Raw genomic sequence first — 13,937 nt, 5'->3', positions numbered from 1 at the left:
CCACCAACCCCTCCCACAGCTAAGACATGGTCCCAGCAGCCTCGCAGAGGCTGCTGTAGCTCTGACATTCAAGCTTTGCTGTAGTGCTGTGCTCAAGATTAGCTGTGAATCCTGATGAGCAGAACTCTTCATACAAATTTAGCATATTTATTGCAGTGCGTTGTCTTTTGTAGCCCCAAACCAGTTATCTGATATTTACAGCTTGCTCATAGCTGTGTTCACTAATCAAGGTCTATAGCCCACAGCTTTGCGCTAGAGAGCGCCACCGTGAGCATTACAATTTTGCTTTTACCCTTTGGTGTAGCTATGGTCTCCGGCAAAGGAAACTGTCTGCTGATGGTGATCACGTTCAAGCAATTTTTTAACATCTTTTGAACTTTAAGGAAGAATCACAAGTTGGCTTTTTCACTAGTGATCCCCAATTATTGATTACTGTTGGCCTGTTCCTGCTGGCTGTGGGTACTGGGTCATCGCTCGGGATCTGAACGCCAGCACAAAAGGCTGAGGAACTGGTGGTGGCGAGGTCAAAGCCTGTTTTAATGTGCTGTCTGGGCGACTGCTGGGTTCATTTCAGCTGGACAGGAATACTGACTCTTGGGTTTGTCTTTGCTGTGCTTTGGTCCTGCAAAGGTGCTTTTCCAAACAGCAGAACCCCTGAGGCAGCGTGGCTCCAGCTCCCAGCCACAGGTCTCCATGCTTGCAGGTCACTGTTGCTATTGCCTGTCAGTGTTAATGTAAAGGAAGTGCTTGGGACTGTTTCCATCTCCGGGCTGGTAGCGTACTTGCTTGCAATTTAAATCATTCTCAGTTTGGCAGGTGAATATGAAGGAAGCTGAGCAAAAGCAATGGGTGCTGCCAGGATGCTGCCACAGAAATCATGCCTCAGGCGCACACGACACCTCTGACCACCCAGCGACCTTGAAACCAAGCCCGGCATGGGGGAGGACGGGGGGGTGGGGGACAGCAGGCAGGCCATGGCCACGGGCTGAGGCGGGAGGGAGGGCGAGTGGGGTGGCAGGGGGACAGCAGGCAGGCCATGGCCGTGGGCTGAGCAGTGAGCGTGGTCCCACGCGGACAGCCAGGCAAGTGGTGCGCTCCAAAAAGAGCAGGAACTCAATGGCAGAAAAGGAGGGTCATGCTTCATGCATGTTTTAGCAAATGTGGAAGATCCCACCCACTGCTAGAGCCACACTTCCACCCTGTTTCAGAGATGTACCCGTATTTCCTGACTTCTACTTGCAGCAGGCAGTATAAAGGTTAAAACTGAAACCAAGGCTATTTCCTTTCTTTTCTGTCCCCTAAATCAAATCACCTGTATCCAGAAAAGCAACCTGCAAGCCTGCTTGCAGTTTTACACAGAAGCTTGGAAGGATGAGGAGCCTGGGGTCACAAGAAAATTACTGCTGGGGAATTAAACCAGGCAAATTCAATGCTTGCTGGTTTGGTTTTTAACCCCTGCTGAGGGCTGCAATAATATTTGGCCTCTGCCTTGAGTAGCTAGTTCTGCACTGGGGAACTGGCACACAGAGATGCCCTGCAACAGGAGGAAGCCTGGATCAGCACCATGTGCCTAGAAAGCAGTTTGCAATGCGAGCACATCAGGAGGAGGCAGCCTCAAGGCAGGACAGAGTGGACTAAGCTAAGGGTAAGATGCCTGCTACATCCCTCTTGACAGCATAATACAGGAAATTTAGAAAAAGATTGTCTCAGCACCACCACTCCAGCTGAAGAAGGCAGCAGGATGGAGAACTGTAGCACTGGAACAGGATGTACAGGACAGTACTGGGGAGAAGTCAACAGCCCAGGCTCCAAGGCTGATGCTCTGCATCTGGAAGTTATCTCCTACCCTGTTCACATCAAAGGCACTATTTCACTCTCAAAACCAAGCATGCCTACTCAAGAGGATTCAGCTGATGCCTTTGCAGTGCTGAGTACAAAACATGACCAGCAAACTGGTCACAAAACCTCATTTTCTACCATCGCACTGGAAATGCCAAGGCGCCCAAACTGCAGGGATGAAGAGGTGGGGAACATTTCCAGAGACAGCAAAGACACACACTGGATTGTAGCGAGGACCTGGCACTTCAGGTTAGTAAAACACAGAAAGGTGTGTCTTACCTTGTCAGAGGACTTGCCTCTTTATGCCTGGCCCTGCGGGAATGGCTGAAGTCCCGTGAGCATCCCACGAGCACAGCCTCAGCACAAAGCCCAGCTGAAAGGCTTGCCTCGTCCCAGCCAGCCCAGAGATGCTGCAGCAACTGGGGCTTGCCCCAATCAGCCGTAGGCACTTGGGTGTCCATGGGCACACCACTTCCAGCCAGGACCTGAGGCTGAGGGGAGGACATTGCCCTACTCGGTTTGAGATACACATCCGTGACAACAAAACATTGTTAGGCTCCTCAATGAACAGAAAATATTCTGCAGTTTATGAAATCTCAAGCTATAATTGCATACATTCATTTAAAATCAAATTTGGCTTCCAATTAACTGTTTAGTCTATTAGAGGTAGATATTGCAGGTGATGAAGATTCCAGATGCCCAAGTGTCCCCCATCACTGATACCATGGCAACTCACACATTTTGATTTGCACAGGACCTAACAAATAGTTGCGAGTACATCAGTAGCCTTTTTTCATGTTTTTAAAAAAACAGCAGGATGTTGCTGCTGTGCCTGGAGGAGCCGAACCTCACAGCTACACTGAGCAGGGGGCGAAGGGATACAAGCAGGCTAGCTTGGAAAGGGAGGTGGGTGGTTGCATTTGGGAGGCTTTTTAAACTGCAACTCATTCCCATTACATCAATCATTTACAAATAGCAACAGAGGACGCAAAATGAACAGAGAAACACCAGATTTTGCAAAATAAGTATATTTTAAAATTTGAACCAAGTACAGTTTGCATGTATTGCATGAATCACATGCAGGTGAATGCTATAAAAGATAAAAATACCTGTGCACCTACTTTATAAATTCAAGCATTTATATATAATTTATAAAATTTTCATAGCATAAAATAGCTGTGATTCAGAACAGAAATTTTACAGATAAAAACTGCATGAATGTCCCAATCAAACCGTGCCTTTCTTGGGACCAACTGATTTTACCCCACGGGTTCAACACTCAGCTTGCTGTCAAGTTTTTTCCCAATTTGGTCCCATCTGGTGTGATGTGCTCACTCCATGGGGCTTCAGCTCTGCCCTGCAGCCCTACATCATATAAGCACCCTTAACAGAAGGTGTTTAAAGGTGTTTTAAGGCCTGATGGCAGTGCTCCTCTGCTGTGTGGGAGGGAGGGGAACTGAGGACAGGACCCCGTGGCTTTGGTGGCCCAAGTCTAGCACTCACCAAAGGGCCCATGCCCTGCTGAAAGACTCATTGAAGCTGCTTGTGTGCACTTGTAAAGTCCACGCAGCCTGATTTAAAACAGTTTATCCACAGCCTGGGCAAATCTGAAAATGGTAAACATTTCTGCCTGCATTTCTTAAGGAGACTATCAACCTGGTTTTAGAATTGCACCGCTCTTTCATGTGCACACCTCCCGCTCCTCATACAAAACACCCAGCTATGTTTTTTTAACTTGATGATATTTATCCAAGCAAACTGATGGCAAAGCACCTCCTTTACACTCTTCAGGTTAACTTTTCTTGCACCCAGGAAGACAAGCGTACATGGTTAAAAAGCTGGCTTTTATGTACATTCTGCTAGGGAAAGGCTATGCTTGAAGCTCCGCGGTCATAGCGTGTTACATTTTTCCAGCCAAGCAGACCACATTCACCGCTATATTTCCCAACAGCTCATTGGTCCAACAGCAGATATAGATTTTATTTTTTTTTAAATAAGCAGCCTTAAAATAAGACCACCCTCCTACAAACACTCCTCAACTGCTATTCTACAAGTGTATACACGGTAGTGCAAGATGCATGGAAGACCAACCGTAATGCTGTACAGCACCAGAAAATTATGGCATCTTACCATCAGCACACATTGTAGTCACTGGAGTCACCACTCAGCTCCTTCCACAATGCAGTTTAAGGACACTACTTGTCACCAAGCCCCTGCATGATGGAAGGGCTTTGTCCCATCTCCTAGACAGGGAAACTAAATCAGAGTTACACAATTTGAACACAAGCCTCAACATTGTGGTAACAACTCTGCTCGGTTGTAGGTAGGTAAAGGATCTTTTAGTGGAGGCTTTCATATTACTATTCAAGATGTATTTGTTAGAAATCACTTAAAATGTTTTGTGTTGGATTTTTCTTTCCACTGTTTAACTTCTTTGTTTGTTTTTTAAAGGATTGCAGTGGGTAAAACCACACACACAGAACTAGCCATGTCTGGCAGTGCCGTCAGAAGACACTATGACAAGCAACAAGTACAATAATCATCAGATTTCTTTAGGGAAATGCAGAGCCATACCCGGGTGTGGCCATCTCTGATCTCTGCCAATGCTGGCTGCTGAAGAAACCTGCCATCTTGGCCAGCTGGATGCTCCCACTGAAGCCTGAGCGGGGGAAGGTGCCAGTGCTTGAAAAGCCTCCACCTCCCTCCATCTTCACATCACCTTTCCATCTTCAGCCACTCTTCCTTCACCCTCAGTCCTCAGGGAAAAGCAGGGTGCAGACAGAGCTCTGCACACCCCAAGGATAGCGCTTTGCTCTTGGTTGGTTGCCTCTTCACCCCACCCCACCAGTCACTCGCTCCTCCATGGCCCAAACGCAAGCCGTTCCTTGGCTTGCTCTCCTTTTTCAGCAGGAGCAACCCCCCATGGCCAGGCAGGCATTTTCACAGCCCATGAGGCTGGCATCCCACAGGCATAGCCACACTTCCCAGCACCCCCGGCCCCACGGCAAACCAGCCACTGCTGCTGCTCCAGCAGGGATTTTGGCTTTGTACTCTGTGCTTGTCATCTTTAGTCGTCTGGGCCAGGGGCCTCTAAGTATGGGACACAGCAGGGTCAGCAATTTATAACCCGAAGTTGTTTGGGTACAGTGATTCCCATGACTCTTCCAAATCAGGTATTTTAGGCCAGTGCAGAAAGGCACAAAACACTTTTTGGTCAAGTTACCAGCCTTGATCGACTCATCACATCTCTGAAATGGTGATGCCATACGTTACTTTGTAAGGAAGGCGCTGCACTCACATCAATCCTAACAGCTCGTGCAGCAGCGGCACAATCACAGTAGCACTGAAGCCAACTGAGGAGTACGTTATAAATTTATATGGCACTTCGACTTCCAGTCGTCTTCGGGCTTCCAGGTCACCAATGGGAAACTTGTACCGATAACGCAGCATGCCAAGGACCACACGCTTCATGAGCTGGCGTGTCAGTAGAACAACAAAGATCCCTATGAAGAACCTGGCTAGCACAACCACTGCTATTTTACTGGTAATCAGAGGAAATCCAAGCTGAAGATTTTTGCTGGTGTAGGCTGGCGCGGCATACTGGTTATTTAACCAAAATCCCACAGTTGCTCCAGCTCCTGCTCCTAAGATAGTAGTGGTGTCTCCCCTGGTAGGGCTGTAGTAGTCTAGTTTGGGGTAGTTGTAACATAAGACAAGAGGCACAACTACGGAAAGCAGTGGACAGAAGGGACTAGTTAACAGCAAGTGATCTATCGTGTCCCATGCAGGATACAAGAGCACGAGCAGCACAGCCGAAATCAGCGCTCCGCCAATCACGTCCTGCAAAGAGATCATGTTCAAAAGCTTTGTGAGACCTGGAAGGTAAAACAGATATTCCTGGGTGATGATGAAAGACCAATATATGCATTCGTGAGTGCACAGCAGCAGAGGAACGCCCTGAATTCACAGCGATGGCACTGCCCATGCACAGTGACAACCAAAGCTTGTGCTAAACAAAACGTGACAATCTGTGAACCCATCCTTAGCCTTGTCCATGTGAATATATCTATTGACTCATATTTTTCCCCTGAACAAGTGAGATTCTTCCCCTCACCTGCTTTCATGTTTTAAGGGCATTCTCCACCTACAAGCTTACTGGAAAAGGCATACTGGAAAAGGCATATCCCCATCTCAGGGATATCACAGTAAGCTGCCTTCATACAATCCTACAGTGTCTCCCATAATCCTACAAGTAATTCCATCATATCAGTAGGATTATCGCTTGCTTGTTTTACATAAATCGGAAGATGCTGCCTTTTGTCAGAGACAAGCAGCCAGTCCAGGAACACAGGATCCAGGGGAGAAAAGCACAAAGCTGTGGGACTTGGTGCCATGATTTCTGCCAACCTCAGCGAGAGGTAGGCACCACTGGGCAAGAATACATCAAGGAGAAATTTGTTGCCCAAGCCTCTGAAATCCAGTTCGTAGTTAAGCGCCCGAGGCAAGCGCATAGTTAAAACCTAATTTATTAACAGAGGCAAATAAGGTGTTTTGAGAACTTGATTGTTGTCGACCACAAGGCTGGGAAAGGAGACAAGAGCTAACCCTTAACAAAAGCTGTCTGTATGACAGCAGCCAGATAAAAAGCAATATAACAAGTTTCCCCATATTGCTCTCCTGGCATCGCTCAGGAGGTAGCAGTATTTGTATTCTGACCATGAAATGCCCTGCAAAAGCTAGAGTTAATCAGAGGCAGAAATGGCCTCCTCTCAAGATTGTCTTTTTCACCAAGTCATGACCATTGACTACTACCATGCTTGGTCACAGTCAAAAATGAATTATTTATAAGAACTTCATTTATAGTTAGGCAGGAATGAAGGGACTTTTTCACAACAGAAATATTTAATGACTTTCTGGTAAATGCATTACTCCAGTACGGCTGAACTCTAGCTGTTTATAACTTCCAGGCAATAGATTCATAGCACATTTGGTTTTAAGCAACTCCCAGAGCTATTTTGCATCTTCCTAATACAAATTTCCACTTACATTTATTCCCTCATCCATGGACATGCACAAAGTTGTTCATAGACGTCTAGTATGTAAAAATACTATTAGGTGTCAATATTTCACAACATCAAGATTTTTAGATGATAACCTTACACACAAAGGCATGTTTTGGCCTAACAGTAAGTGACTGCATCAACTAAGACCTGGGGGTTGCTGCCATCACCACTATACCCCTCCACTTCCCACCTTACTGTTTTCACACTTCATATTAGAAGAAAAAAGTCCTGACATCTCCATACCCCCTCCACGTGTGATTAGGAGTGAAATTCAAAAGCTGTTCAGGTGCCTTTCTGTTCCAACTGAAGACATTTAACCAAACATTAACATTCCCCTAACAAATGCTTTGCTCAGATTTACCCAGCTGACTCCAGCAGTTCCTGGCCAGGGTGCAGACACCCTCTATTTACACACCTGATTAAAGTTTTCTGAATTTTATCAGCCTCCCACTCAGCCCCAATGCAGTAACATGGCACCTGTAGTTTTCAGGCAGGACCCAGATAACCAGCTCTGCTCCCAACCAGCAGCTTATGCCAACGGTCTCCAAAGCGGGTGTGCAAGGAAACCCACTGGGCTGTGGGAAGAAAAGACTTTTTGCACCACTAATAAGTAAAATAAAAAATATCTATTTATTTTAAAAGTACTGGTTTTTTCATCCTTATCCTTTTTTAAATTTCTATTTTTCTGTATGTTTTATAATGTATTTATCAGTATAGTAATACATGTATATAATTCATAAATATACATATATTGGGCATGCAATCTAAAAATTTTTTTACTGATAAGGATGCATGATTTAAAAAATTTGGAGTCTAGAGGTTTATATTGTTTTTCCCCCCATCCACCAATATACGGGCTTCTCATTTTGGAGTCTCCTTACTAGAGGCTGCTGGAGAGTGCAGGACATACACAGCCGCAGCCCGTCAGCAGCGACTCCCTTTGGTTCTGGTACACATGGGCAGACGTTTGATTTTCTGTGCACTCAGAAGAGGCGGGCGTGTTCAAGACCAACACTTTATGAAAACATTTAGCAATGCACAATTAATGATCTCCCCCTCACCTGTTAAAATAATAAGAAGATGGGAAGAGGAGGGATGGCTCTAATATCTGTGAGAAAAACTGTTTTTCTGAACTACGGTGCTCCCAGGAGCAGAACCTCGGCTTTTCCTGGCAGTGGAACTGCTGTTAGCACTCCCAGGAAGCACATTCTTGCCTGTCTGCCTGAGTAAACAGATTAGCCTCTTGCCAAACCCACAATTATACAGGCATTTTTAAATTAGGGCAGGCACGGATTTCGCTCAAGGTGCAGCACTACCAGCAAAGCTTAAAACCTCCCGTTTCCCTGCTGGGATGCTCCAGCTCCCTCAATACTAACAAGGGCCACAGCAGTCCTCCACAGGCTCCATCCCTCCCAAAAAGCCCCCTGCCGCCATGCAGCTCAGCCTTACACCCCCACAGCAACGCCCTGCCTCCCCCCCAGTGATGAGTATCTGCCAGGGTTTGACACAAGGGAAGCCTCACTCCAGTTAATTTTAACTAGAAAGCTGTCATTTTGCTTTGCTACCTAAAGAATAGGCCAATATCAGGTTTCTAATGCTGCAAGCCCTTCAAGTTATTTTCCTGTGCTACAGGTACATAAAAAAACAAACTGAGGTAAAATCCAGTTGCACGCGATGCCTGGGATGCAGGACTGGGGCGCTCCAAAATGCTTTCTGCCCATCACCAAGGAAGCATGGCGGCGGTGCAGTCTGTGGATACCGGCACCACTGCTGCCATTCTTGCACCGGCCTGGTTTTTTTGTTTCACAAGGTCTTAGAGCACAATTTGTTTTGGGATTGCAAAAGTGTGTGGTCTGGCTTTCTGAAGGCAAGACTGGTCTATGATCTTCCTATTGAAACTACAATTGGAGATGTAATCACTCAAAAAAGGCCCCCAGAACATCAAACCAGCACCCCGAACACAGTGGCACTCAAGAATCTTCCCTGATGTTTCCAAGCAAAGCAGAAATAACATTTTTCTATTCTGCCTTGTATTGCCTGAATTCACTTCACGTTTTAATTTACAGTGTGAGATGCTATCCACTCTCCTAAACAGAAATATCTTATTTGCTTTCTACTCCCCTAGGTTACTCTGTTTCGTCCCACAAGGACTGTAGTGCCACAGTGCGCAAAGTGATGTCAATACATTGTTCGTTTGTCAGCTTTAAAGTATTTATGATAATTTCAGGATTAATGGTGGTATTAAAAAACCTGAGAGACAGCACAGCAAAGGAGAAGGTGTGGGCTACAGAGTACTCTCTCCTGAGGGTGACGTAATCAGCAGTAAATGCATCAACACTGAATCGGTATATCTCAGGGGAAAAAAAAATTACTTTGTTTACAGAAGCAACTTTCAGGTTTCTTTTTGGTCAGAAAAAGTGACCTCTTGACTTCTTCCTGCATCCTATCCCCCACACCGGCCCGCACAGGGCATTTAACTCAGGGGAGCACAAGTGGGAAGCTGCAGTACCAGTAAGGTTGTCACAACATCAGCTGTGGCTCTTCAGTGATTCTCTGTTTCTCCAAGCCTCCGTGAGCGGCTGGAGACAGGGGAGTATGCATTACATCAGGAGGAGAACCAGCTCTGCCTCTGCAGCAAATGCCAGACCCATTAGCTTGGTACATTAAGAAATTCCTACGGCTGGCCCTGAAGGGTTAAAAGAAGGCTAAAAGCCTCCCCTCCTCCTCCCCCGTGGTTTGGGGGCTGCCCTTGGCTGATGAAATTCTTCCTAATAAGATTTGCAGTGATCTTGCTGGCATCTTTTTGGAATACTGTGCACTCACATGAGCACCATCGCTCATCGTTTCAAGCAGGAAATTACTCAGATGTGCTCCAGCAATGCTGAGACAGAAAAACTTGTTCATCTCACTGAAACAGGGATCAAAAATTGGGCCAAAGCTTTAAGATAAGGAGTAAAGGGATATTTTCTAAAATACAACTGTCTGGGGAGAAAAGCAAACAACAACAAAAAAACACCAGTCCAAATGTCTCCAATTGCATTTTGTTCCTTAAAAATAACCTCTATAAAATTACAGATTCTCTGCTTCAAAATGTGTCAGATTCCCCAGCTCCTCAGACTTCATCATTTAAGACCTAAAAGGAAGGACCCTGCCTTTCCCCCGCTTCTCCACGCACATGGGATATTCTTGTGTTGAGGTGGTGAAGGTGGATTGTTGTAATTAAATTATCTCTCAGCAGTGCAAGTGTATTGCTTCCACCCCATTCTCTAGCTGGGTGATGCTCTCCTGGTAACAGCCCAGGCAATGGGTGTTTATTGCCCTTTTCCTGAAGCATAGTATTCATTCTGATATGGCTATAATGATGCAGATAGCTCTCATACCAGTTTACTGCCTCTCCAGAAGGTCTTTAATGGTAGTATTTCTTCTACTGACGTTACCGTGCTTTTTGAGGCCTCTCCTGATCCAAAAGCAACACCAGCAATGCTGAAATACAGACCAATTTATAGAGCTGAGGCTACAGAAGACAGGCCCCCACACCAGAGCATCAGCCACCGCTGTAGCAAAGCACAGTGCAACCACCTTACCACTCCTTTTCTGGTTCCTCAAATGGGAAAAACTCAGTTACACTAAGTCTGTGGGTATATTTTACCCATTCATTTGCTTTACTAAAATATTATGATTGCTTAATACATAATTATATCCTGTCAGTATTCATTTTCTATTAAGGCCTCAGTTAAGAATTCATTAGATAGAGGCTGTTGCAGCTGGTGGTTTGGCCGAGCGGCCACCATGACTCAGCCCCATAGTGTCTCGGGCAGCTCAGGGTGGGAGCCATCCCTCAGAGCGTGGTAATATCTCTGAACCTAACTTTTCCCCTTAAAGAACCTTGTCATTGCAGGTAGGACAGACGGCGCCACAGAGGGAGAGGGGTTGCATTTGGGCAGCTGTGATCATTAAGTCGTTTCCCCAGCTCCATCTCCACCATGGCACGCATGGGTTGAAGACCCCAGAGAAGTACATTTTCCCTTTTGAAAGGCAGCATTGCTCACAGTTCAGCTAAGGAGCTTTTTTGATTTTAAAGTCCTTTATATCATGTCAAAGGCACAAAGGACTTTTTCTTCTTTACCCTAAAATCCCCTAAATTTAGAGGAGTCTTTCATTACGATGGACCAGCAACGGAAGTATGCGAAGAATTTTTACTGATTGACTGAAGGTCACCAGTCAAGAAAGGATTTCTCCTAGCTTCAGTTTAAGATATTGTTTTGATTCACTAGGCCTGGAAGGGAAGGTCAAGCTATATTTTACAGATAACGTTAATCTCATAACAGTTCCCTTTTTTACGGTCATCAAGTCTCTTTACTACAAACATAATTATTACTCAGTAAAAAAATGCAACTATTTATGCATATGCAGCCAACAAACAAACAAAATACATATCAGACTCCTGCATGGAAGTAGCCACGAGTTTTATGCTGGACCACCCCTCTGACCATTTATATAACAGATCAATAAATGTTCCCTCTTGTCAGGAAGGAACCAGCTACTGCCAAATCCAAGTTACTCTGAAATCTCTTCTTAAGGCAGGGCTGACGTCTCTAAACAACTGTGCCCAACAAGTTTGCCATATAAAGCCACAGTTATTTTATGATTATTTTTGAACGAAGTATTTGTGCATCTCAATCCTTCAAGAATGAACTTCCTACCCAGTGAAAATGAGAAGCTTGTCATAATATTTTTTTAAGTGCCATGCCTTTGTGTGGTAACACGAGACACGGTGTCCCCCAGTTCCCCAACGGCAGCTCACTTGTCATGTTTTACGCTCTCCTCCTCTCTCCACTGGTTGCCGGCGTGACTCACCCACATGCTATTCCTTCCCTGACACTCCCAGGCTAAACCAGCCTGGAGTATTTCTTGCTGACAACAATGATACTATTGCACAAAAGGCTTAGCTAAGGAGCAGTGTCAGTTGCCCAAGTGCATTCCTCACAATTAAAATTTCAGAATAGAGAACTACAATTCGGATGCCACACTGACCTCACCCGGCTCCCCAACCTACGCACACTGCTACTTCCCTAATGGTATAAATAAGTCTCCTGCGGATACAAATAGCAATAGCCTGAGGGTTTCCTCAGAGCTGCCTTTGAATGTACAGCCTGAAATTTAGTGGCATGACTCCTATATTCCTGCAGTGGCATGGCCAAGGCAGGACGTGCATCACTGGAAGAGTGGGAGATGGGAATTGCTGTAGGTAAGCAGAGCTGGAGGCACAACCAGCGCAGCGCATCCTTACCAGGACCGTGTGCATCCCCGTGTAGAGCCTGCTGAGACACACCAGCGTTGAAAACACAAACGCTGCTACCAGGCCTAGTTCAAATGGATACTGTGAAAAGGGAAAAAAAAATAAACACACGCATTACACCGTTATCTGCTTTAACATCAGTATATATTTGAAATAAAACAGCCGAACTGACGTAAGGATCTCGTGTTGGGAAGCGGCTCCTGAGCTGTACTTTCCCAGAGACATTAACATCACCCAAGATGAGACCTCATATCAGCCAACATGCAATCCTGACAGACGGTTATTTCATTACCTGTGGTATCCACTTTTGCAAAGGTCTAGTCTTAGCATGGGGAAACCTGGGAAATAGATGGCATTTGCAGAGTTTTTCCCCACGATATCCACCTGCAAATCCACGTTAGCACTGAAGACCTTAAGGAAAAAAGGCACAGCACATAGTAAAAGCGATGCCCGAGGTTGAACTGCAGCCTCAGATCACCCAAGGGAAACATGATAGCCGCAGACCCTGACCAGAAGCATGATCAATAGTCCTCAAGCAGTGGGCTGCGAGGGGAAAATCAATGTCTGGTCTGAAACCACAGTCTGGCTACCAGAGCAGTCAGGACCACTTATCCCTGTGACACTTAAAGTTTAATCGTCTTCTTATGAAGCTGGTCTTGCTTAATTCCCTCTCTGAGTTGCCTATGAACATGGAAAGAAGTGTTGAAATAAATCAATTAAAAAGGAAAAAAACCCATGCATTTGGTAAAGAATAAGCTTAACATATTAGCCCTTAATGCGCTCACTCAGATCCTGAAAATGAGTAGGCTGGTTGGCTCCTTTCAGTTCATTTTCTGAAAAAAATAAACCAACCCAAAATATAAATAAATGAAACTAATTCACCCAATATGACACGACGTCTCCATCTACTGCCGAGAGGCTGATGACTGACCAGGGCGGCCACAGGTCAGCGCAAAAATGCTTGTGTGGAAATTTTAAGCATAACAACTGTCTTCTGACCCTTTCCCCCAGGCATACTCTAGCCCCTGGAATAGAGAGCTCAGACCCGGCTGCAGATGTCACTCTGAGTTCATAAAATGCTATTTTTTCCTCACTTCTCTAACTCTTCAGAGGATTTACGCCCTCTTTATTCCCCTCTCAGCAGGCAGCCTGGGAGCTAGTCCAGGTCGGTAATTGATGACTAAGGGCAGCTTTAGAAGATAGCAGCATAATGTACTAGTAGATTTTTCCTTCTTAATAGAGGCAATTAAATCATTTAATTAATTTACAGCAGCTTTATTGTTTCATGGCAGTTTCCAAGAAGTATGAGACAGCCCATGAAGAGCTGCGTGTCCCACTGGTAGCTTATCGATTGAGGAGGAGGAGAAAGTGCTGCTGACCTGTTTTTTTTGTCAGATCCGACACATGGGATGGATCTGGCCTTCCAGGGCTGACAAATATCCCATCTTACAGCTTCTCCTCCCCCCTCCCACCCCACTGCCAAGCTGCTCCAACCAGTTACCGTACAATTACCAGGGAGCAGGGGGCTGGCAGCACAGCTTTGGGCACCTGCTCACTCATCCCTGCACTGTGGGCAGTAGCAAAGCCCACTGCTTCACAGCTGGGACCAGATGAGTCTGGAAATCAAATTAATTCAGAGATCTCAGTGTAATTCAGAGATGTCAGTTTCTATGAGATATGGCCCCAGGACTCCGCATCTTTCATCAAATGGGTGGCCACCTTTTGTCCCTGCACAC

At 45.7% G+C, this 13,937-nt stretch overlaps 1 protein-coding gene across 2 annotated transcripts in view; it reads right to left on the bottom strand.

Annotated features, from left to right (window-relative positions):
- Positions 1–2,860: 2,860 nt before the first annotated feature.
- Positions 2,861–13,937, bottom strand: part of SGPP2 (sphingosine-1-phosphate phosphatase 2) — a 39,051-nt gene continuing 27,974 nt past the window's right edge. For both annotated transcript variants that reach the window (XM_064457361.1, XM_064457362.1), the window contains exons 4-5: positions 12,193–12,282; positions 2,861–5,679 (exon numbers count right to left, since the gene is read on the bottom strand). In XM_064457361.1, the coding sequence (XP_064313431.1) occupies positions 5,134–5,679; positions 12,193–12,282 (636 nt within the window). In that variant the 3' untranslated portion in view covers positions 2,861–5,133. The remainder of the gene's footprint in view (positions 5,680–12,192; positions 12,283–13,937) is intronic.

This window comes from Phalacrocorax carbo, chromosome 7 (genome assembly GCF_963921805.1).
Source record: "Phalacrocorax carbo chromosome 7, bPhaCar2.1, whole genome shotgun sequence".
Classification (NCBI taxonomy): domain Eukaryota; kingdom Metazoa; phylum Chordata; class Aves; order Suliformes; family Phalacrocoracidae; genus Phalacrocorax; species Phalacrocorax carbo.
This window is presented reverse-complemented; position numbering and strand designations above follow the sequence as displayed.